Below are 24,987 nucleotides of genomic sequence, written 5' to 3'. Positions count from 1 at the left end.
GTAGTCAACGCAGCTTCCCCACAGAAGAGTTGTCTAGAAAGCTGAAAGTCACCGTGTTAGCCCAAGAACAGCTGTCTATCTCTGGATTCGGAAATATTTTCGCACCACTTCAGAAATCTTATCGGAGAGTACGAGTGATGCTGCATAGCCAGTACGACTCGGATAGAAATCGAAGCTATAGAATTCCCACAAGTGTGTAGTGACCTGTCAGCACTAACAGAGACAAATGTGCTTGAAAGAATAAAGCACCAGAACTTAAGTTTGGCTGATGTCACTGTATTCCAGGTCTCACCTGAGCCTGGAATATGCGTCCTTATAGGAGCTGATTATTACTGGGAACTCGTCAGCAGCAAAATTTATACTGGACGACTCTTTAACCATCGTTGAAATCATCGTGGGATGGACACTACATGGCGATACCAGAAGTTTGCCGAAGCTTGAAACACCAGACACTGTAAGGACCTTCAGCGTATGTCTAATGGAAGCCAACGTCTCCGAGCAACTGAGAGCATTCTGGGAATGGAGCATCTGGGACTGACCCACGAAAAGATACATTTGAAAAATGATGAATACATTTTGAAGAACTTCGTGGAATCAACTTTTAAAACGAATGGACGCTACGAGGTCGAACTCCCTTGGCGCAACAATTATTCCGAGCTTAAAGACAACTAAGATGTCGCTTTGAAGAGGTTTGAGTCTCTACAGATAAAGCTACGTCGGGAGCCATAGGTTCACAAGGAATATGACGCTACAATAAGGAGCTACTACAACAATCGCTTCCCTGAGAAGGTTCCAATGAGCAGTACGAGCGGGCATGTCACCTACTACATGCCACACAGAGCGGTAGTAAGACGTGCGACGCCTCGTCTCACGCTCCAGGCTCTTTTCCTCTCAACAACGTCTTATGTACTGGGCCGAATTTGAACCTCAACATTCTTGACCTGCTGCTGAAGTTTCGCAACTTCAATATTGGTATTTCCGCTGACATCGAAAAAGCATTTCTTCAAGTGTCACTGGCCGAACAAGACCGAGGCGCATTTCGTTACTTTTGGTTTGAGAAAGGGTCTTCTAACCTTGAAGAACTACGCATGATAAGGGTTCCTTTCGGTGCCTGCAGCAGCCCTTTCCTTCTTGCGGCAACTCTGCGACACCACTTTCGACTAGTGGAAGGCAAATACCCTACGACTGCCGAACTACTGAAAGACCATTTTTACGTTGATGATTTGGTCATCGGAGCACAGAGCAGACGAAGCACAAACAATTGTTAGTGACTGCTCCAATATTCTGAAAGAGGCGGGGATGAATTTGACAAAGTGGACGACAAACGATGGACAGTTACGGAACTATTACAATTACCAAGACTTGAAGATACAGCTCGATGTAGGAAACGAGAAGAAGATACTGGGACTTGTTTGGGATACCGACAAAGATATTTTAAAGCCCTCGCTAAGCAAGATGCTTGAGTTATTAAGAGAGCCAAAGATTACGAAGCGACAGATTTTAAGTTTTGCCTCACTTATGTACGATCCTTTCGGATTCCTCACGCCATTCGTTCTGGTGGTAAAGTTAATAATACAAAGGTTGTGGCTACAGAAATACACCTGGGATATGCCCCTACCAGATTCTATTCTAAAAGAGTGGACAGCATGAACGAAAGGCCTCCCAATAGTGAGTCAGTTGGAAGTTCAGAGACATTTTGGCCAATTGCTTCCGGACAACAAGTTTTGTGTTGCCATACATGCCTTTAGCGATGCAAGCCCAGCTGCGTACGGCGCCGTGCTCTACCTTCAGATAAGAGACTTCAATGGAGCCGTGGAAGTTCTATTTCTTATAGCCAAATCGAGAGTAGCACGGCTACAAAAGATAACTGTTCCACGACTAGAGCTCATGGGAGCACTTGTGACAGCTCGACTTATTGCAGCAGTGAGACGTACCCTAAACTTATCAGACTTTGAAACTATTGTGTGGACAGACTCTATGATCGTGATTAATTGGCTACGATGTTCAAGAAAGCACTGGAAACAGTTCATAGCAAACCGAATGTCTGAGATACTCTCCTTAACAGAAGTGAATATGTGGAGACATTGCCCAGGTTATCAAAATACTGCTGATTTGTTGTCTAGAAGAGCCACCGCTGAGCAATTCCTACAAAGCTCTCTTTGGTGGAAAGGACCAAACTTTCTCCACACTTAGACAACATTCACCGAACCCTGCTACAGCCAGGACACAATCGGCATAGAAGAAGAAACTATGTGTTTGAGAACAACTGTACGACTATAGAACCTACGACTGTAAACATCGATGACTACAGCTCTTATAACCGACTGATGCGTACGACTGCGTGGATACAGCATTTTTCTAGGAATTGCTGACACCCAGACACCAGAAACAAAGGACTTCTAGCCTCAACTGAATTAGAAGATGCAGAAATATATTGGGTACATCGAACGCAAGACAAAGTATTTGGACCGGATGTGCGGCGAATGAACATTGCACTTCAGCGGTTCAGTCCCTATGATGACGAATTAGGGCTTCTTTGCTTAGGAGGTTGGCTTCAGTTCAGTCGCCTACGTGAAAGTTCCAAGCACCCTATTCTGCTTCCTGCTTCAGACACATTTACAAAGTTGCTGGTGAAGAAAGAACATCAACAGCTTTTACACGCTGGACTCAGTTTACTCATGACGGAACTGACAGAAAGGTCCTGGATACTGAGAGCCAGGCAGGTGATAAACAAAGTCATTCACGAATGTACCGTCTGCCAGAGATTTTCCTGTAAGCCATACTCGGAACCCTTCGCACCTCTAACAGAAGACCGTGCCACTCCCTCTCCACCTTTCGAAGTATGGGGGGTAGATTTCATCGGACCCCTTCTCCAAAAAGATAACGTTTCGTGCCTCGTTTTTGTTTAAACAGCACATTAAGTGTCGAGCGGTAAATGTTGTTAGTTCGCTCTCGTCCTGTATATCTTGTTTTCGTGCGTAATTTGTGCGTGAGTAGTGCGCTGCCCGTTTAAGTCTGCTTGCCGTTCTCGGCGTAATTTCTAAGTTGTTTCCATTGCGTTGCTTCGCCGTTGCGGCGAAACTGTGACTTTTGTTAATTTCGGATAATTGTGTCGTCAACCCTGAGAGGATGCCAGATTAGGTGTTGATGGAAACTTTCCGAGACCACGACGGATATTCGGAGGCCGACTCGTCACGCGCTTCCGTCTTGTGCCGCGAGTTCACAGGCTGTTAGCTTTCGCAATTAGCCTATTTGTTCTGGCAACTACACGACGGCGCGTTGAATGGAATGCAATGAATGTGATAGCAAAAAATTGTAATGTTATAAGAAGTAAGGCTGGCAGGCAACTCTTTTGGATCCGATATCGCAGAACTCCTACAAAACGCTGGTGTGGGCAAATACGGCCGCTTCAGGCAGAAGTGCTCTTTTCACACAGTCCCTTCGCGTTGAAACTGCACTGATACTTGCCAAGATAGCAAGCGCGCCAGCGATCGGGACCGCCCTTAAAACCCAAGTTCATGATTACTACTTGAGCGATTCCCCTCCCCGCATCGTTTCATGCTCGTTCAAGATGAGTGGTTTTCTTTCTGTTTGAACATTCGACGGCAGTTCTAACAAGCGGGAGATGTTATCTTATGCACTTTCCAGGCGATAGGGATGGACCGACTCATTTGATCTCTGCTTCAGCAGCGCTCGCGCGCTTTTACCCGCTTGCGAAAGTTACGATGCGCGGGGGCGTGTTATCAATTTGGACTTATGCAACATGGCGGCGATGACGAAAACCTGCCGAGAGCATCCATATAATTGCTATCATAATAATAACGAAATTTTTTACTGTAAAGCGAGTGTTTTGGGTTAGCTCTGCCTTCAGTCCTCTTTTTGTTTAACTTGCGTGTTTATTTTTCAAATTTTTGTACCAAAGCTGCATATAACGAAATTTTCTTTATAACAAATTTTTTCGGAAATTCGTCAATTTTGGTATATCCAGGTTTAACTTCATATGAAAGAGAAGGAAAAATCTCCCCGAATGGAACCGTGATGGGTTGTGAAGCAGCAGTAGTGCGCACGACATTGACACGGTTGAAACGGGCATTGACGTGGGTGCTGAAAGAACGGTTTGAAGCGAAACCCGGTGCAGCGTTCACTCAATTAAATGACACCGCCATTCACGAACGCGCTTGACTTTGCTAACCCACGCAACGCCAGCGACTGCCGGGTTAGGCGTAATGGCATCTCCAGAAGTTTCATCGGGTGAAAAAGCGCCGTCTTCCGGCTTTCTCTCCATCGCAGGCAAACGAGTCGAAAGAGCGTTACCACTCGATGTGTGCTCGAGCGTTGCGAGCGGTGGAGAGGGGGAAGTAAGAGAAAGGTGACACGTACAGACACGTTTCAACGCATACATTAGACGCGCAAAACTGACGAGTCGGCGGTGTAGCCATTGGTGGTCCCGATAGTGGAGTGAGCACGTGACAGGCGAGGAAGAGAGTGATGTCACTCTCATGGAGGGACAGTGTTACAGAGGCTAATCAAAGAACTGTTTCGCATCTAAAAAACTGCCAGACCTGCGCGGAACAGGCAGTACAACCCCAGCGAAAGCTGAAAGAGAGGCCTTTCAAAGCCTTTTTTAAACACTCTTTGTGCAACTGCTATAATCACACTTGCAGGATACCCACTACACCATAAATCATCATAATTATTGTGTAGTAGGGAGGCATTCTGCTGTGCCATCCTTCATCATTTTTCCGAGAAGTGTGGTACCAGCTGCATACTTGCGAAAAATTTTGTGTAATTGTTTTGATGCTGTGGCTGACGACGATGTCGATTTATGCTTGATGACTATGCGTGGCAGTGACTCCTATACGGCCGTAAATAAGCCCTCAATATGCACTCATTATGCAATTCTATGGACCTGGTTTTTTCTTTGCTGTTCCAAAAGGCTTTATTACTCAAATGCGATTTTTTCCCCGACATCAAGCCTGCCTAAGGCCAGTTTGCAATGAAGTTTCGAGCACCGGCATGGCTTTGTAGTAGAATACTGGGCTGGAACGCAGGGGACCCTGGTTCGAATCCCATTGTGTCTTTGGTGTTCTTTATTTGCTGAATTTTTTTTTTCTATTTTGCGCGATAGTACTTGCAGACACTGGTGGTGGCAGTGGCGGCGAACAATTAGGACACACGCAGCCCCTGTTGTGATCTCTTAACAGCTTTGACTTTAAAAACAACGTCAGCGTTTGTACTGCCCCCTCCCCCTTGCTATTTTTTACACCCGAGGGCACGAGGGTTGACCACTGATCCAATAAGTGCCGTATGACTGAATACTGCAGGGAAATAAATGAGAGTACGTGCATTTGACCAGCGAATACTCACATGCAGCTTTTGTCTGTCTGGCTGTTATCTGAAGCCCCATCACTTCACATAACAGCCTTATTACTGCTGAAAATGGCTACTTTTTATGTCTCGGAAACAAAGCTTTTGCCAGTTTTAAAAGTACTCCAGCCTTCATTGCAGCATACCAAATAATGCATAGTGAAGTGTTTTTTAAAAAATGTAGTAGAAGTTGTAAAGCAACAAAATAATTGTTGAATGTACAATTCCATGAAAAGTGAAAAGTTTAGGTTGCCACTTGGTAAACAGAGCCAGGGGGTCAAAATGAAACGTTTTTGTTTTGATTTTAGTTTCGTTTCACCTCAAAAAGTCAAGTTTCGTTTCTGTTATTTATTTGTATTTCTGCATACAATTTACTACCATGATAAATTGAACATAGGGTCCACTCCCTGAGGTGTACACAAGCACGTTGCATCTTTCAGTACATGTACAATAAAGACTGCCACGCTTTCAATCATTGCGAGCAGCATATAGGTCGCAAAAACAATGATTTTCTTATTTTGTGTTCTGTTTAGTTGGCTAGTGTGCATTTTATTCAACCATTCTTTCAACAGATGCATGGCTAATGTTTAAAAACAGACACCACCATTATCAGCAGTGTGTCGTCTTGTTTTCAGTGAAGAAATCTGTGAACAGGGGTTTTGAACTGTTTCGACAAGTCTTCTTGAAGGCTTAACCTGATTCGCTTACCTTCGTGCACTTTCCTACAATCTAATTGAAGGAGGATAGGGCAACTGCAAAGACAGTGAGGGGGGAAAAGGATTGTCTTCATTTTCATTGTGTAGAGGTTTCACTGGTTGAAACTGTTACATGCGTTATCGCTAGACACAGGCAGTGTGTACTATATGTCTTGGATAAATGCTGATGAATTTCACCTGCAGAGCAGAGTATCAATGAATATTGTAGCTCCTGTGATTGTACTGTGAGTGTCACCTGCTTTACTGGGCACGGGTGTGCCATATAGAGAGTTTCAAGATTCATTTGGCACCTTGACCGCTCAATTCTGGATTCTCGCAAGAGCTTGGTCTATATGGGCATGTCAACATTTCAGTGTACTGCCCCGGTGCGACCATTGTGACCTGTTGCGTGCCACCAAAGCGGCGTCCCGGGCACAGTTCACCTTGCTCCTGCTCTGGTGCCAGAACACATCCCAGGAAAAACGCTTTCGCATGTATTGCTATGTGTGACAGTGACTCCTATACGGCCGTAAATAAGCCCTTTTGTAGTTGTAAATCACAGATTCGATTCTGAATTATCATTAGAAGTACTTATTACACCTCATATGTATAAAGTTTGTGCTAGGAGGGCCAATCTTCTGTAAAGTGGGCCTCAATACTTTCCATGAATGCTGCCTATTTGACTCACCTGAAATGAAAAGGATCACTGTTCATGGGGAGGTCATCGCCGAGCTGATTCCAAGAGCAGACGTATCGGCCCACCAAAACGCACCGCGAAAGTACGCACAATTTAAATGTAGGTCCTTCTAGTGCACAAGCAGCGTCGGTTGTGGTCCAAAGACCGGGTTAAAACCAAGATTTTGCAACACAAACAAAACATATTCTTAGTAACGGCAGTACGAGCATCACACAAACTTGCACACTTGGCAGGTATCAATTACAACTCACTAAATCACTTAGAGGGTATTTAAAACAATGGGAATGAACTTACTGTGCTACAAATGCGATCTCACATATTAAAAACTGTGCAAAAACACTTACAGGCCTTCAATATTCACCACATATGTGCACTTCTCAATTATTCGAATGGTTCTCCGAATATTCCTCTTTAAGGAAACACTGAAGCAAACTGAGCTTCATCTCGGTGACACTCTTCAAAACAGTATTTCCATAATGGCATCAGTTGATTCTTCAAAATCGACTGACCGCACTACACAGCTCACTCAGACCGCTTTAACATCACTTCTTTTTGACCTAGTTTACCACCCATCCTACCCTCCGTCACCACTAGTTTGCATCCTTCCCCGTTTTGGAACATTCTAAATAATTGAACGGCGTGTAGCATGTACCACGGAGACAACCAGGAGAAAGGATTTTGTATCGCCGGTTCGTCTGCGAAAACAGTTGCCCCAATAGAGGCCCCGCTTTAATGTCGCAATTTCTCCCAATCTGTGTGGCTATCGCGTGTGTAGAGGGCAAGGGCGTGCCCTGGACGCCTTTTGATACTTGTTTTCTTGTTACGTTGCGTGCGCCTGTGAAGTTGGCACGGTGATTTGATGCTGTTGTCTGGAGGTGGCGGCGCACGTCTGATTCAGCACTCATTTGTGACAAAAGTAAGTGCTCTGTTATGAATCATGCACATCCCCATACGCGTTTCCACACTGTAGAGTGCAGGGGAATACGTTGTATTTCACAGTGGCATCTTTTTTCATGTTCGAGCTGCTCAGCAGCACACAACAGCTTCGAGACGTCACACCACTAAAAAAAACGTCTGCCACATGCGCACACTGAAAAATCGTACTCGAGCACAGGAAACATGGGGCAAACTGCCCGCCACACACGATTGCACACAAAAAAAAGCACGAGAAAGCACATGAAAAAGCACACGATCACGCACAAGTCCTCATGCAACTACATTGTAACACAAAGTGTTGTCGCTCGCCCATTGATGGCGAATTGTTGCAACAGACCGCCCCTTCTTTTTTATCCAGCGACTGTGATACTGCGTATTGAAGAAGTTAGTGGGCAATTGATATGTTGCAGCTGGCAGTGACAACTCAGTGCACAGCATGTCATCCTGCTGCTGTTATTATGGTTTATGTTTATAATCATGTTATTTCTTGTGAGAAGAACTTTGCTTGTCTGTCACTCTGCATTCACCATAGTTTAAAACAATTTCCATTCAAGTAGACATGCTGCATGTACGGTGTAGCTGGAATGGGTGAATAGCAAAATGGTGCGTTGTCTGCCATGGTACTTACGGTTCGAGCCTTATCCCTTTGCTGCTTCAAGGTGCATACTCCACAGTGTGATCGGGGAGGAAACGTGAAATTCTGTGATGCGTTTGTTGCCGCTTATTCAGTGATTATGTTCTTTTTTTTATTTGCAAATGGATAGACATTATTTTGCGCATTTCAGAGAATGAAGCGAGAAGCGGAGATGGGCAAATGCCAACAACAGTAAGAGGCGCGTTTCAAACACATAATGCTAATATGCTTTGATGCATGCCGTAATCTTTTGCAGAACCACCTCGATTCATTATTTTCGAGCACAAACGGTGACCACTTCAAAGTAACTCACACTTATGGGCACATGCTGCTAAATGTCAACTTATGTTCGACGGCAACATAAGTATGAGAACTCTGTAAAATTTATGGAAACCGCTCAATGCATTAAAGCCCCACAGGACAAAACGAACGCTCTAATAATGGTATCGTGGAACGTGAAACGATCGAAGTAGATTTTAATACAAAAAGTAGCATGGTATGGTGTCTTTATTGTGTCAGACTTGCAAGCATAAAGTGTGGATAGGCTTTGTTATGTATGTTGTGCAGAGAGAATTTCGCATATATTCAAACACAATGTTTGAGTGCATGAGGGAAAGAGATCTCTCGTTAGCAAGATGGAAAGGTGTAAAAAAGCAAGCAAACTATGGGCAAATTTTATTTTTTAATGTAAGAAACAGTTTACTATTGCCATTTACTATATTGAACCGGGGATGTTGTCTTTGTAACACAATAGAAAATAAATAATTTGGTGGGTAATCAGCATAAAAACAAATGGACAAATGTTTCGTGAAAATGATTGTATACGGCAAAAGAGACACGATAACACCTTGTACAGCAAAACAAAAAGCATGTGTCTGGAGGTGCTTGCCGGTTAAATGAAGAAATGAATGCTCGCAAAGTTATAACTGTCTCATAGTGAGTGCATTTATTATTAAACTAAATGGCATTGCTCTCCAAAGCATTATGCAGCAATTTGTGAAAAAGGGGCAGCGTGAGTTCTGGGTGGAACTCGCAGAAAGCGTCAGCACTGGCAAGAATGCACATACGGCGGCACGGCATCTCGAACCGGAAGTCGATGCAAACGGGCGCCGTTGCCCACAATCCTTTGCGTGAGCTATGATTTTGCTATCCACCTATCAAAGCACCAAGGCTTATTGCAGACTTGGTCATTGCAGATCTTACATGAGTGCAGCCAGTGGCCAAGTTTTTTGTCTTCTTGTACGGAATGTGAAGCTGGCTCATACGCCTTCGTGCAGTTCACCAACCATGGCTGGCGGCCTGTTTGCCATGGATCGACGGTACTTCCACGAGCTGGGCGAGTACGATGATGGCATGGACATCTGGGGTGGCGAGAACCTGGAGATCTCTTTCCGGGTGAGCAGCACGTAACAAAGATGTGTCGAGTGATGCAGCATGTCATGCACGTAGGAATCGATCATTTATGGGCTGCTCCAGCAACATTAAGGCTCAGCAGGATTCCTTACCCAGATGTCAATTTCCGTCACAGCATGCCAACATGCCAAACAATGAACTTTTATATGTCAGTGAGACTGGAGCTGAGTCAGTATATGTGAAGGCATTTCTGCCATCTGTTACAAAAACAGTTTTTCTTTTTTTTAAACTCCTGATTGCCTCATCGGCAATCTGCCTTTTGTCTCTTGATGTTGTGGGGTGGTAGTGTATAGGCATTCTGTGGTGGGGCCTCGACGTAGCGAGCGAGCACCACGCCACGCTCTTGGAGTGAATAGACACAGAAGACGCGGTCGGTACAAACCAAACAACATACATTTATTCAACTACTTTTGAACGACGATATCGTCCGCCGAATCGGTACATCAATCGTTAACAACACGCTAAGTCATCATTACACCAAAGTACCAAACACTCAAACAATATAACACAAGAGCACACAACATGACAAACAAACTAACACACCCAACGCGGCGTCGCCAACGCTTGACTCACCACGTGGGCCTACCGCAGGCGGCCCGCGGTGCCGTCCACGGCAGACCCACCGCAAGAGACAACCGTTTGCGGCAGCCGCCGCGCGCAGAAGAGGCTCCCTCAACTCTCGCCCGCCACCAAGGCTCGCCTCTGCCAGGGGTCACCGCTGGCGCTACCACTCTACCAACAGTGGTACTCAACGCGAACACAACGCCATCTATCACCCGGCGGTCGTCACCCGAAATGCGGCCTTGGGGCGAGACACGTGCGCCACACGGCACAGACAACTTTACAGGGGGGGTGTCAGCACCCTCACAATGTTCACATCTAACTAGAAGCCTGGAGTGCTAACCTTAAATAATGTGGCATGTGGTGCGAAAACCCAGGCGATCTTAGTAAGTTTAATAGAAATCTGATGAAAATTAAAGTTCAAGCCAGAATTGACTCCAAGTATTCTGTGCAGTGGTCCATTGTTCTACCACAGCACTACACCAGTGCTTGAAAAGCTTTGAAAAAAAAAAAAAAAAACTTACGCAGTTGCCATGGTAGGTAAGGGGTCATGGTACAGGTATAATATATTGCTACGTAGCTATCGCATGAAGGGTGAACCATTCTGTGGACAGAGGATGACGAAGAGGACTGGGTTGCCCGCTCTGTGCTGCGCTCCGATTTCATCGGTGTCAATACTCTGGCAAATATTCACGTCCCGTCTCATTTTACGTAACATATTTGTGGTGAACGTGCGGGTCCTTCCTTGCAATATTATGTAGCAAAGACATAAAATCTTGCTCTTGATGCTTTTTTGTTAAACTGAGGAAATTTTTTGTTGCCTACACTCTCTACACAAGTGTAGCCAAGTGCCACCACCTTTTTTTATTCTTTGTAAAGAAAGTGTTTTATTCCACCCACCTGTGCGAAATCACTTTTCATAGCAGATTGGTCCACCACAAGGCAGCTTGTTAATGCAGTGAATAACACTGATGGAAATAGTTAATTACCCTGCAGTAAAGCATACCACTGACCTAAAATGCCCAGCAAGTGCCCCCTTCCATTTTCGAGAGATCTGAAATAAGCGTCAAAGACTGAAAAAGTTCCCCTCTTCTCTCATGTGGGCACTTTTTTTTTTTTTGGGACCAGCATCGTTTGTGTAAAAAGAACCACAAGAACAGGTGTATGCATATATAATGTTGTTTATGAAATTCTCTTGTCTTGTAAATAAATAAAGCATCTGATTAGAAACATAGATTGGCATTTTTAAATTTTTTGCTGCTCTCCCGCAGTCAGCTTTAATTTCAGTCCAGCACTGACCAAGTGCCCCCTGCAAACATAGTTGGTTTACTCTTCACTCAGCATTTACAGTATACCTTCTGACATTCGTTGATGAAAATACAATACCACACTGCTTCTAGAATGAAAAATCTCGTCAGTCCGGGACACGGAAGATTTTTAGCATCCAGTATTTCAAATGTTCTTGTATGTTGACGTCTACAAGGCATATTCTGAACTTCTAATTCATAGGGAGCACAACCACACTGTTTGTAGAATGCAAAATTTCCACTGTTCATGCATTCGAAAAGCAAGTTTGTGTGAGGAATAAAGATTTACTGTGATGCCTTTGACACAGCTTTAAAAGAAGAAATAGTAAAATAATCACCTTTTATAATTTCGAGAGACATTGCAGAGGTAATAGTACCTCCAGAAGGGCTTATTCTGTGTTAGCACTTATCTATATGTTGAATTATATTGCAGTTCTGTTTTATTTGAGGTGTTAGGGTTTAATTGGAGGTGTGAAAATATTCAAAATTTTGATTATTTTTAATACTCTTTGATAATTATTTTGCAATGGAATTTTTACTATTCAAAGTTCCCAAAGACAAATGCACCTCAACACGCGACTGAAAGTGACGTCTTCAGGTCTTTATTATGCTTCACGTTACAACAGTGTTGTATTGTGGCAAAGCTGGCTTTCAGTCTCCGCTACGGTCAAACTTTTCAAAAACAATGTCAACGTCTAATCCACCTTTTCCGCAATTACACAGCGCATGCGCCCTTCCCTATCTGAGAAGTCATAAAACAACTCCTGGTCTCGGAGGCATTCGTTCTAGCTATGCCAGTTCTCCAGGCCCCTGCCAACGCCTATCAATATGCCAGAGGGCAGCACAGGAAGATGGAAAAAGCAAATTGAAAGTCGCCTCTCCTGATTTTAAATGCTTTGCATCGTCACACTCTCGTATTGCAGTAAAGCTTTCTTTCAGGCTTCATTATGGTCGCTTATGCATTGACTCAAGAAAATGCTAGTTCCAACATTGAGATTATATATGTGGCAGAGGTATGGGCTCAGTTAATGCTCCGTTAGAGCTGAAATTCAGGCAGGAAGTCTGAAAAATTGGACGCCAATGATTTTTTTTGTATCCCAAATTTCAAATGTTTTTGTATGTTGATGTCTACAAGGCAGATTTGGAACTCCTAACTTGAAGGGAGCACAACGTCATCTGCCACTTGGGTTAGGCATCCAGAGAAGTTGAAAGAGGAGAAGGAAATAGCATCTTGCTATTTGAATTTTGCTTCTAACTATATTTGAAAAATATTTGATAAATATTTTAAAGATATGCAATCCACATAGCCATGACACTTGAATATTCAAATTCGCTTTGCAGCCGCAAGTTTGCTATTGGCACAGCTAAGGCAGGGGTCTCACACACATGGCCCGCCAACCTTTCGCTTGTGGCCCGTGATGTGCACATGAAATTCTTCGTCTCGGATTTTTAATGCCTTTGGGACTGTTTGTGACATTACTATACGGTGCCTGCGTGATTTTCTCGCCTATCGTGATTCATGGCACTTGTTCGCATAAGCTACACAGAAGTGACTGGTCTTATACCGGGTTTGAGCCCCACTGTGTGTGTCATTGAGGCTAGGTTTTTTTTTCGAATTTCGCATAATGCAGTTACGGACACCGGCGGCGGCGGCAAGCAATTGTGCGTGACCGGAGTTTTGATCTAATGCCAGCTTTCACTAAAAAAAAAAAACTTACCTCAAATGTAGGCTGAACGAAGCAATGAAGACAGCATTCACAAAGAGAAAAAAATTTATTGGACATAAAGGTGAAACAAAGCACTTGGTTCATGATGCAAGTAACTTGAAAACATACAGCCGCGAGACCTTCATCTTGGTTTTAATAGCGCGCTAAGGGACGAGGACTATGAAAAGAAGGTGCACAACATGGGCGCCTGTGTTGTGGCTGTGTTGTGCACCTTCTTTTCTTTGGCCTCATCCCTTAGTGCACTGTTAAGGGGGGACGCGGGTCTTAGAAAAGTAAAAAATGGCCAAAAAATTGATTTTGAGAAAAACACATTTTTCGAATCTTTGAACCTATAAGCACCTCTCCTCAAATTATTAACGCTAAATTCGATAAAAAAATAGGTTAAAATCTATTTTCAAACCATCACGGGAGTCGCAAAACAACCCGCAAAACAGAAAATTTGTTCGAACTTCCCGCGCGCCGCCAGTGAAGCAGCCGGCGGATCGGCGCCATCTTGGGCTTGTTTTGAAGCTCGTTCCTTTGTGCGCTTTTTGCGGGCTCTCAAAATGGCGTAGCTCCAACACAACGACTGCCCTCCCCGGTTTTGCGAAGCCGTCTGCCGGACCGCTGATTGGCTAGAGCGTGGCGCGCCGGCGAGCCCCCCCGTCTCGCGCTTACCATTGGCTGGCGCGGCGGCGCGGCCACGGTTGCTCGCTCTTTTTTTTTTTTTTTTTTTGGTTTTGCTCCGTCGGCGCCTGCTCTCGTGCGTGTTATCTCGTCTGCTACCCGCTCGTGTACCGACGTCGCCAACGTACACGTCTTTCTGCATTTCGCCGGCATGGCTTGGGAAGCTCGCCTGAAGAAGAACACTCGTCAAGCTTTCGGCAGGAAACAAAAGCGAGCGTGGAATGCGCGGCAGAAGGGAGCGGCCTGCGCGCCGCCGAGAACGCCGGAGATGGCCGAGGCAGCGCATTCTGACGACAACGGGCTGTCGGAAATGCCTGTTATTGCGGAGGCAGCACATTCAGACGACGACTCGCTGGCGCAAGTGCCTGTTATTGCCGAGGCAGCACATTCAGACGACGATTCGCTGGCGCGAATGCCTGCCGAAGCGGTGCACTCTATTTGGCCCAGCTGCAGCACTTCGTCGGATCATCACGTCAGCGGATCGTCATCCGGCACTACTGGAACCATTAAAGGTCGTGTCGACACGACGTTGGATCACAAATCGCGGAGGGAGCACCTGCCGAGCAGTTCAACAAAGGCAACACTTGCAAAGCGACATAAGCCTGCAAGAGACACTGCATACAGCCCTGGCTTGCTGTAGAATTGTAAGGATGTCTGGGACAAAAATGTGTGTTTTACTTGAAATAGTGTTTTATGTATAAAAGGGCGATGTTTTTATATATAACATGTGTCTTCCTTTGGTTTTCAGTGCACTAGAACAGCCACAAAGTTGTAGACTGGGTTCCTTATACTGATTCAACGGCCAGTACACAGTTTTTAAATGAGCTGTGGCAAATATTTTGGGAAGGTGCATTGACACATTTAGTACAGCCATACTCACATAATGTAGAGCTATACAACGGTGCCATTTTTATTGCTCTAGCTTCACTTTAGCAAAAGTTACAGTTATTAGAAACTTTAAATGCGTTTTTCTCAGTTCGATGTTTTTGTGCACCACACTAAACCTTAGGGGTTTTTCTTATATGTTACTGTTGATTGAGAATGACAAACTTGGTATCATTTTATTTGTAATAACATTACCTATGGGGTGATGCTATTTTGATTACTCTAGAAGCATACTGTTAATTACAATTATGGACAGTAATGAGCGAAAATTGAACAGAATATCTATTGTAAGTGCTGGTCTGTTTTCTTATCTATATAATGCCTAAAAATTAATAAAAATGGCATCACCCCATACAGAAAGCCCTCAGCATTGGGGCTATGCATTTATTTTTTGGATCTGGCTTGATTAAGTTGCCGAAAAGCCCCCAATGAAGTGCATAATTAATTAATTTTTTGATGTTAATATCTTTTTATCTACTGAAGCTATTTCAGAAACAATTACATATTTGAAATCAGCATGAAAAACTGTCCAAGATGGTGAGGTTTGGTCAAGATTGAGCCAAAAACAGAAAAAAAATTTTAAAGACCCATGTCCCCCCTTAAAGTCAAGATGGATATGTACCAACGTGCTCAAGTTTCAATTCTCAAGCCACTAGTCTTGTTGTGTGTTTCTTTGTCGTTATTTTTTCTCCGCTGATTCTAGTAATTTGCACCATAAAGATGCCGCACTTACCGATACTGCGCTCATTCCCAGTCGCTGTTGCTGCTTCCCTCGTCGCTGACTTCTTTGTGACTGTCTTCAAACAGTGCGTAATCCTTGGTACCATCAAGCACACTGGATATGCCGCACTTCTTAAAAAAGTGCACAATCGAAATTCCCCGGTTGTCGTCCCACGCTGTAGCCTCTTCAGCGATGCACATCTTTTTTTGTCCACTCCAAAGTCCTGCCTGGCTTGAACCTTGGACGAGGACTGCGCAACTAGGACAACTTTTTTTACAACCAAACCCCGCTACAACGAACGCCACTTCAACGAAATTCCCACTACAACAACAACAAAAAAAATTCAGCAGTCCGTAGGAGTCAATGCACAGATATTGTCGTCACAACAACCAATACTTTTTCTTCTGCTGTCCCGCTTGAACGAAATTTCACCATGCGATTTCAGGCTAAGATATTTACTGCTATACAGTAAACACAATCTTTAACATTTTGATGCATTTTCAGAACCTGAGAATAAGTTGACGAAGTCTAAAACACGCGTTGGCACCACGAGAAAGCACCGCTGTTCAGTAAGCATGGGCACTGCCATTGCTCGATAGTGCCACGTCCTTCCTCAAGTTTTCATATCACCCCGTTACGCTGTATGCGATTCTCAGCACAAACCACGCTTACATTGTTCGAGAAGCTTCAGGGCTGTCGTAGATCATTTTGTTGAGATTACGCCCACGTCGGGGGCATTTCAGATTATTCTGGAATCTACGTCGCCGCTAGCGATAACGCTAGAATGTTCGATGGCGAGTGTATATATGCCGTCACGCTTCGCTGCTCGTCAGTTGATCGATGGTCGACACTTTGCTCGCCGATATCAGTGCCAGTGCCTTGGTATAAGTTGACTTTCTTTTTACATGGCCAGATGTTCGGCCTGAATAAACAGTTTAATATTTCACCTGCAGTCTGCTCCCTTGGTCCACGTCATGACCCCGTGACATCTGGTGGAGGTGTTTTCTGTCCATGTACCGAACGCCCCCCTGCAGTCGAGAGCCAAGCCCCAACCGTGAAGCACACATCCCCGCCAAATTCGACCTGCGAACAAGCCGGCGACAACAGGGGCTACTTCCGGAGTACGGGGCTCTACTCGATAATACTCGGAAGCCGAAGGCTACTGCTACTACTGCGACCACTATGACAGCCCCTGTACCGACGCCCGCCATGCTCGTAATGCAGCAGCCAAGGTAGCCACCAATCTTCTACGGATCCTCATTTGAAGAACCATAAACCTGGCTGGAAACCTATGACCGAGTGGCCGCCTTGAACCAGTGAGACTCCGAAGAAAGGTTTCGCCACATCTCTTTCTATATGGAAGACGCGGCGAGGATTTGGTATGAGAATCGGGATTATGCACTGGGATCTTTTAATCTCTTTCGCGGCGCATTCCAGGAAACTTTCACGAGTGTCGCTCGCAATGAATGAGCCGCTGCTTTGCTTGACACCCGGGTGCAGCTACCCAACGAAAATATCACCATCTTCACAGAAGCCCCGCCGTGGTGGTCTAGTGGCTAAGGTACTCGGCTGCTGACCCGCAGGTCGCGGGATCGAATCCCGGCCGCGGCGGCTGCATTTCCGATGGAGGCGGAAATGTAGGCCCCTATGCTCAGATTTGAGAGCACGGTAAAGAACAGCAGGTGGTCAAAATTTCCGGAGCCCTCCATTGCGGCGTCTCTCATAATCATATGATGGTTTTGGAACGTTAAACTCCACATATCAATCAATCAATCAATCAATCAAACCATCTTCACAGAAGAGATGACAAAACACTTTCGGCTCGCCGATCCTTGCATGGCTGAAGACAAAAAGCTCTGCATCCTCATGCGGTGCGTGAAGCAAAAGTTGTTTGCGGGACTTGTTTGCAACCCGCCCAAGACGGTTGAAGAATTCCTCACCGAGGCCTCTACAATCAAGAAGGCTCTTGAGATGCGCACAAAGCAGTATGACCGTCGCTCTTCAACCGCCAACTACACTGAAGCCCATGCCCTCAGCACGAACGACCTGCGTGAGACCATCCGACAGATCGTGCGGGAGGAGCTACGGAAACTGTTGTCTTCGTCTCAGCCTGAAGTGTATTTGATTGCCGACACCGTCCGTGAAGAAGTTCGGCAATCGCTTGGAATGTCCGAAGCTCTGCAGCCGCAAGCGATAAGCTATGCTGCTGCAACCCAATGCTACGCTCCCCATCCACCCCCACGTCAAGAGGCCGCAGCGTCGCAGTTACGCTGCCAGCCACTGCCGCTGCCGATGCCATACTGGCCATCCGCAGGTCAGCGCAACTCTCAGAGAAAAACCGACGTGTGGCGTGCCCTCGACCTCCGACCGCTCTGCTGCCATTGCGGAGAAGCTGGCCATACCTACCGGCGCTGCCAGTACCGTCAGATGGGACTGCGTGGTTTTGCTGTAGACGCGCAACGTCTGCAGCGGGGAGAAAAACCTTGCGACATCGCCGACTATCTTGCAGCAGCGCAGTGGACACCCCGAGAATCTTCTCGTTCATCATCGCCTGGCCGCTACATGTTGCCTCACCAGCGGCCGTACACTGGCCCAACCTGGAGTCGGTCTTCTAGCTCTTATCCGGGAAACTAAGGGCAGCAACCGCTGGAGGTGCAGTTGCTGTACGACGAACTGCCGAAGATCCTCCGCCGCTGCCGCGACGAAACCTCAAGAACCCGCCGCAACATCAATGTTGCCCTGACATCAAAACTTTTGGGCCATAAGACCACTTCATGACGCAACGTTGAAGCAGCGGTACATACCTTCGTAGCCGAGATTCGACACCGCGATCTAACTGCACCACGAGGAGACGAACTAGCGACCTCGACATCCTCGTCGACGGCCACAGCGTCACAGCTCTCCTTGACACTGGAGCCGACTATTCCGTCATTAGTGGGACATTCGCCGCGATGTTAAAGAAAGTTAAGGCAACTTGGGAAGGCCCCGAAATTCGTACAGCTGGAGGCCACCTAGTTACGCCAGCAGGAACCTGCACAGCCAGAGTCACTCTTAACCGTAATATTTATCCTGCAAGCTTCGTTGTACTGCAGCATTGCTTGAGAGATGTCATCCTTGGTATGTACTTCTTAAGCCTCCATGGTGCCGTCATCGACCTGAGAACAAAGTCGATTACACTATCCACAGAAAAAGCACCGTCGCCACACATGTCGTCAGGAAGGCACACCCTGAATGTGCTGGAAGACCAAGTCACCATTCCTCCTTGTTCCAGTGTCAGCATTTTCGTCGGCACTCAAGAATCGACAGACGTGCAAGGCGTCGTTGAAGGTGACCAACACCTCTTGATCAACTGCGAAATTTGCGTCGCCAGAGGAATAGCTGAGCTGTGAGGAGGAAACACAAGAGTGATGCTCACAAACTTCAGCAGAGAATACAAGCATTTGAGCAAATTTACGATTGTTGCCTAGATCAAAGAAATACTGGAAGCCAGCAATGCTTTTATCGTCACCAATTCTATTGAATATACTCCGATGACTCAAGTCCTTTAACCGGTTTTCGACGTTAGTCCAAGCTTTCCGAGGCATAAACAAGAGCAGCTCGAAAACCTGCTCCTGAATTAGAAGAACTGTTTTTCGTAGTCATGGAGAATTCGACAGACCCCTGTCGCGAAACATCGAATCGTAATAGAAGAAAATGCCAGGCCACTCCATCAAAGTCCGCACAAAGTTTCGACGCAAGAAGGTGAGGCCATAGAGAAACAAGTCGACGAAATGCTCCGCGACGACATTATCCAGCCTTCAAAGAGTCCATGGGCGTCACCGGTAGTGTTGGTGAAGAAAAAGGATGGAACACTACGCTCTTGCATTGACTATCGTCGACTCAGCAAGATAACGAAGAAGGATGTGTACCCTCTCCTTCGAATAGACGACGCCCTTGATCGGCTTCATAGCGCCAAATACTTTTCATCGATGGACCTCAACACAGGCTATTGGCAGATGTAGCGGAGAGAGACTGAAAAAAGACTGCATTTTTAACACCAGACGGCTTTTTGGAATTCAAGGTCATGCTTTTCAATCTTTGCTCGGAACCTGCGACTTTTCAACGCATTATGGACACAGTGCTGGCGGGATTGAAGTGGCAGACTTGTCTCATTTACTTGGACGACGTTGTCGTGTTTTTCTCAAGCTTCGACGAGCAGCTTTGGCGCCATGAAGCTGTACTTCAAGCCTTTGGGGCTTTCGGACTCGCCCTGAAGCCAGAAAAGAGCCGCTTCGCATACGGGAAACTTTTGTTCTTGGGTCACGTGATAAGCAAGTTCAGAGTAAGACCTGATCCGCAGAAGACAGCCGCCATCGCTGACTTTCCACTGCCCGAAGACAAGAAGGCGGTGCATCGATTTCTCGGCCTGTGCACCTATTACAGGCGCTTCGTCAAAAACTTTGCCCGCATCGCCTAGCCACTCACTAACCTTACGAGAGCTGACGTCGAATTCAAGTGGGAAACCTCACAAGAGAAAGCATTTTGGGAACTAAAACGACACCTGCAATCGCCTTTGATACTCGTGCATTTCGACGAAAACGCCGAAACAGAAGTGCACACTGACGCAAGCAGCGTAGGGCTCGGCGCCGTCCTTGTGCAGAGCACTGATGGACTGGAAAGGGTTATTAGTTACGCTAGCCGGTTGCTATTCAAGGCAGAAAGGAATTATTTCACAACAAAAAAGGAGTGCCTTGCCAATATCTGGGCGACGTTAAAGTTTCTTCTTTACCTCTACGGCAGGCCTTTCAAAGTTGTGAGCGACCATCACGCCTTGTGTTGGCTAGCTAAATTGAAGGAGCCTTCAGGTCGCCCTGCCCGTTGGAGCCTGAGACTTCAAGAATATGACATTACCGTCATTTACAAGTCCAGCAGAAAACACTCCGACCCCGACTGCCAGTCGGGAGCCCCCGTCGACCCACCACAGCTCGAAGACCTGAACGACTGCTTCTTGGGAACAATAACTGCCGACAACTTCGATGAATGCCAGCGAGCTGACCTGGAACTTAGGAGCCTAATCGAATCCCTCGAGGGCAGGACCTCCGTTGTTCCTAACGTATTCAAACAGCTACTTACGTCGTTTTCACTGCGAAACGGCCTTCTCCAAAAGAAGAACTTTTCGCCCCTTCGAGCCTAGTACCTTCTTGTGGTACCTTCACCTCTGCGAGTAAAACTCCTCCAGGGCCTGCACGATGATCCAACGGCAGGACACCTTGGTGTTTCCCGCAGGATCGCAAGGATACAAGAAAAATACTACTGCCCGCGTCTTACCTCGTTGTCGCTCAATACGTGATAACATGCTGAGAGTGTCAGCGACACAAGATACCAATGACAAGGCCAGCAGGCTTTTTTCAGCCGTTCTAACCACCTCCCTGACTGTTCCAAGAAATAAGGATGGATGTACTGGGGCCGTTCCCGACATTAAATTCGGGAAAGAAATCGATCATCACAGCTACTGACTACCTCACCTGCTACGCCGAAACAAAGGCACTACCAAAAGGTGGCGCCGAAGAGGTAGCGAAGTTCTTCGTTGAGAATATCATCCTTCGTCATGGCGCCCCAGAGGTTCTCATCGCCGATAGAGGTACAGCTTTTACTGCTGATTTGACTCAAGCGATTTTGAGGCGTAGCCAGACAAGCCACTGCCTACCACCCACACACAAATGGTCTCACAGAGCGCCTAAACAAGACAATTGCTAACATGCTGGCTTTGTACGCCGACATTGAACACGAGACGTAGGACGCTATCCTTTTGTACGTGACCTTCGCATACAACACAGCCGTGCAGGAGACGACGCAGATGCAACCGTACAAGTTGGTCTATGGAAGAAACCCCGGCAAGGACGCTCGACGCAATGCTGCCTAACGTCGCTGACGAAAAAAACCTCGACCTCACCCTCTATCTTCAGCGCCCTGAAGAAGCCCGTCAACTCGATCTCCTACGCACCATGAATCAGCAGATGACCGACCGCCGCCGTTACAATCTTCGACGACGCTTTGTGGAATACCAGCGCAGTGAATGTGTTTGGGTATGGACGCCGATACGCCCACATGGACACAGTGAAAAACTTCTGCGACGATACTTCTGACCATACAGGGCAGTATGACGTCTCAGCCCAATCGACAACCAAGTTGTCCCCGACGGCATCACGAACTCTCAACGGCGCCGATTGCGACCTGAAGTCGTTCATGTCGCGCGTTTAAAGCCGTTTCATGAACGGTAATGAACTGAAAGACTTGCAAAGGGATTTATTGGCGTGTGTTGCGACGGTGGCCCTACGTTGAAAACACGATCGGGACAGAGCAACGGTCAAGCAGATGCCAGCGACGATCATGAGGCGAGCGAGAGAAGCCCAAAACTCAGTACCCAAGCGATGGCGATGTTGCTTGCCAACGATGCGTTTTCTTCTTCACAATTTTCCCCTGCCGAAAAAGAGCCATTCTGGCTACCTAAGAGTCTGGAGGCAGAGGGCTATGATATGGCTTAAGGCGGGCGACGTGGACGATGTCACGTCCACGCCGGCGCATGTCATCAGATGGAGAAAGTGGTTCAATGAGAAAATTCACTGGCGAGGTTTGCTTCAAAATGCGGTAAGGGCCCTCGTACTTCGGGACGAGTTTTGAGGAAAGGCCTGGTGTTTGGTAAGGAACAGCCAGCCATACAAGCGATCCCGGGGAATAACTGTGGCTTCGTGAAGAGTCGACGTTGTTTTCTTTCTGGCGCTGCTGTTCTTGTGACGTAAAGGTGCGTGCGAGTTCATGGCACTCTTTCGCTTTTTGGGCAGCTTTGGACACAGATGGGCATTCGGATGCGTCAGGACGGTATGGAAGAAGAGTGTCGATGGTGTGGGATGGTTCGCGTCCATAAAGAAGAAAGAAAGGTAAAAATCCAGTGGTAGACTGTGCCGCGGTGTTGTGTCCAAACGTGATGAATGGAAGAATGCGATCCCAGTTAGTATGATCAGATGTCACATACATCGCGAGCATATCACCGAGGGTGCAGTTAAATCTCTCCATGAGCCCGTTAGTCTGCGAGTGGTATGCCGTGGTCTTGCGATGAACAACATGGCATTCAGAAAGCAGAGCCGTAACGACTTCTGATAGGAAGGCTCGACCTCGGTCATTTAGTAGTTCTCGAGGTGCACCATGTCGTAGTATGAAGCGATGGAGGATGAAGGACGCTACGTTCTGCGCAGTGGCACTTGGAAGGGCGGCGTTCTCAGCGTAGCGTGTTAAATGGTCCACAGCGACTATGATCCACCAATTTTCATCTGATGTTGTCGGTAGAGGGCCATAGAGATTCATTCCAATCCGATCGAAAGGTTTGGCAGGGCACTGAAGCGATTGAAGCGCACTGGACGAGTGGAAAGGCGGTGATTTGCGGCAATGATGGTCAGGGCAGCCCATAACGAATTTTCGAACAAATTTATACATTCCGCGCCAGTAGAAGCGATTGCAAATGCGTTCGTAAGTTTTGAAAACTCCGGCATGGCCACATTGGGGATTGTTGTGAAAGGAGGAACATATTTGTGATCGCAAGCTGCGGGGAACAACCAAGAGCCACTTACGACCTTCAGGGGCGTAGTTGCGTCAGTGTAGCAGCCAATCGCGAATGGCGAAATGAGCAGCTTGACGTCGGAGAGATCATGATACCGCAGTGGTTGACGATCCAGAGAGACAGTCAAGAAGGGAAGCGATCCACGGGTCCTTGTGTTGTTCACTGGCAAAGGAGTTGAGGTCGAGAGATGCGACGAATTTGGTACCAGTGGTTCCGCAGGCCGAGTCGGGAGGTAAAGGCGAACGAGACAGGCCGTCAGCATCAGATTGCTTGTGACCGCTGCGATAGATGACGCGAATGTCATACTCCTGGATTTGCAGTGCCCACCGAGCTAGGCAGCCAGAAGGATCTTTCAATGTGGCGAGCCGACAAAGTGCATGGTCGTCCGCTACCAGGTCGAATGGGCGACCGTACAAATAAGGGCGGAACTTGCAAAGCGCCTACACTAGCGCTAAGCACTCCTTTTCAGTGACGCTGTAATTGGCCTCAGCTTTAGTGAGCGTGCGACTCGCATAAGCGACGACGTATTCGGAGTAGCCCGGTTTGCGTTGGGCGAGGCCAGCGCCGAGACCAACCCCGCTAGCATCTGTGTGAACTTCCGTTGCAGCTGTTGGGTCGAAATGCCGAAGAATGGGAGGAGATGTTAGCAGACTACGGAGCGTGGCAGACGCGACCTCGCAGTAAGGAGACCAGGATGAAAGGTCTGCATCACCGCCTAGGAGGTTGGTCAGTGGTGACATGATCGACGCAAAATTTCGAACGAAGCGCCGGAAGTACGAGCATAGCCTGACGAAACTATGTAATTCTTTGAGTGTAGTAGGTTTCGGGAACTCAGCGACTGCTCGCAGTTTTGCAAGGTCGGGTAGAACACCATGCTTGTACACAATGTGCCCTAAAATGGACAGCTGTCGCGCGGCGAAGCGGCACTTTTTAAGGTTCAGTTGGAGCCCAGCGTTGGTTAAACACGTCGGAACCAGTTGGAGCTGAAGAAGATGTGTAGGAAAATCGGGAGAGAAAACGACAATGTCGTCGAAGTAGCATAGACACACAGACCACTTCAGTCCACGCAGCGTGTTGTCCACGAGTCGTTCGAACGGGGCAGGAGCATTACAAAGCCCAAAAGGCATTACGTTTAATTCGTAGAGGCCATCTGGTGTAATGAACGCAGTTTTCTGGCAATCAGCTTCTGCCATAGGAACCTGCCAGTATTCAGATCGTAAGTCTAAGGAGGAGAAGAATTCGGTTCTTTGGAGGCTGTCAAGGGTGTCGTCGATGCTCAGTAATGGATAGACGTCTTTCTGCGTCACCTTGTTTAATCGCTGGTAGTCGACGCAAAATCTTATCGATCCGTCCTTAGTTCGAACTAGAATGACAGGAGATGCCCAAGGACTGTGCGATAGTTGAATAACGCGACGGCGTAGCATCTCTTCGACCTGGTCGTTGATGACGTGACGTTCTGCAGCAGAGACACGTTACGGTCTTTGACGCAATGGCTGGTGCGAACCGGTGTGAATGTTAGTGGTGCACTGCGGAAGTGCGACCCAATTGCGGCTGAGAAACGTCGAATGAATTCGCGAAGTGCTGGAGGAGATTAAGGAGCTCGGCGCGTTCTTGAGCACTTAGTGTCGGCGAAGGAACTCGAGATGTCCCTCGACGAGCATTCCAGTGGGGAAAAGGCATGAAGTTTGGTCGGGGCGCTGCTGCGCGATTCGTATAGCGAAAATTCTTTGTTATAGCGGAAATATTGTTGAAGCGGCACTCATTGTAGCGGGGTTTAACTGTAC

General features: G+C 46.9%; 1 protein-coding gene across 4 annotated transcripts in view; it reads left to right on the top strand.

Moving 5' to 3' along the window:
* The window catches only part of LOC119178785 (polypeptide N-acetylgalactosaminyltransferase 11), a 225,943-nt gene that overhangs the window by 83,357 nt on the left and 117,599 nt on the right, over positions 1-24,987 (top strand). For all 4 annotated transcript variants that reach the window (XM_037430033.2, XM_037430032.2, XM_037430031.2 and 1 more), the window contains exon 9: positions 9,607-9,724. In XM_037430033.2, the coding sequence (XP_037285930.2) occupies positions 9,607-9,724 (118 nt within the window). The remainder of the gene's footprint in view (positions 1-9,606; positions 9,725-24,987) is intronic.

The sequence above is a fragment of the Rhipicephalus microplus genome, chromosome 1 (genome assembly GCF_043290135.1).
Source record: "Rhipicephalus microplus isolate Deutch F79 chromosome 1, USDA_Rmic, whole genome shotgun sequence".
Classification (NCBI taxonomy): domain Eukaryota; kingdom Metazoa; phylum Arthropoda; class Arachnida; order Ixodida; family Ixodidae; genus Rhipicephalus; species Rhipicephalus microplus.
Note: the sequence above shows the minus strand (reverse complement) of the source record. Positions and strands in the feature narration are given on the sequence as shown.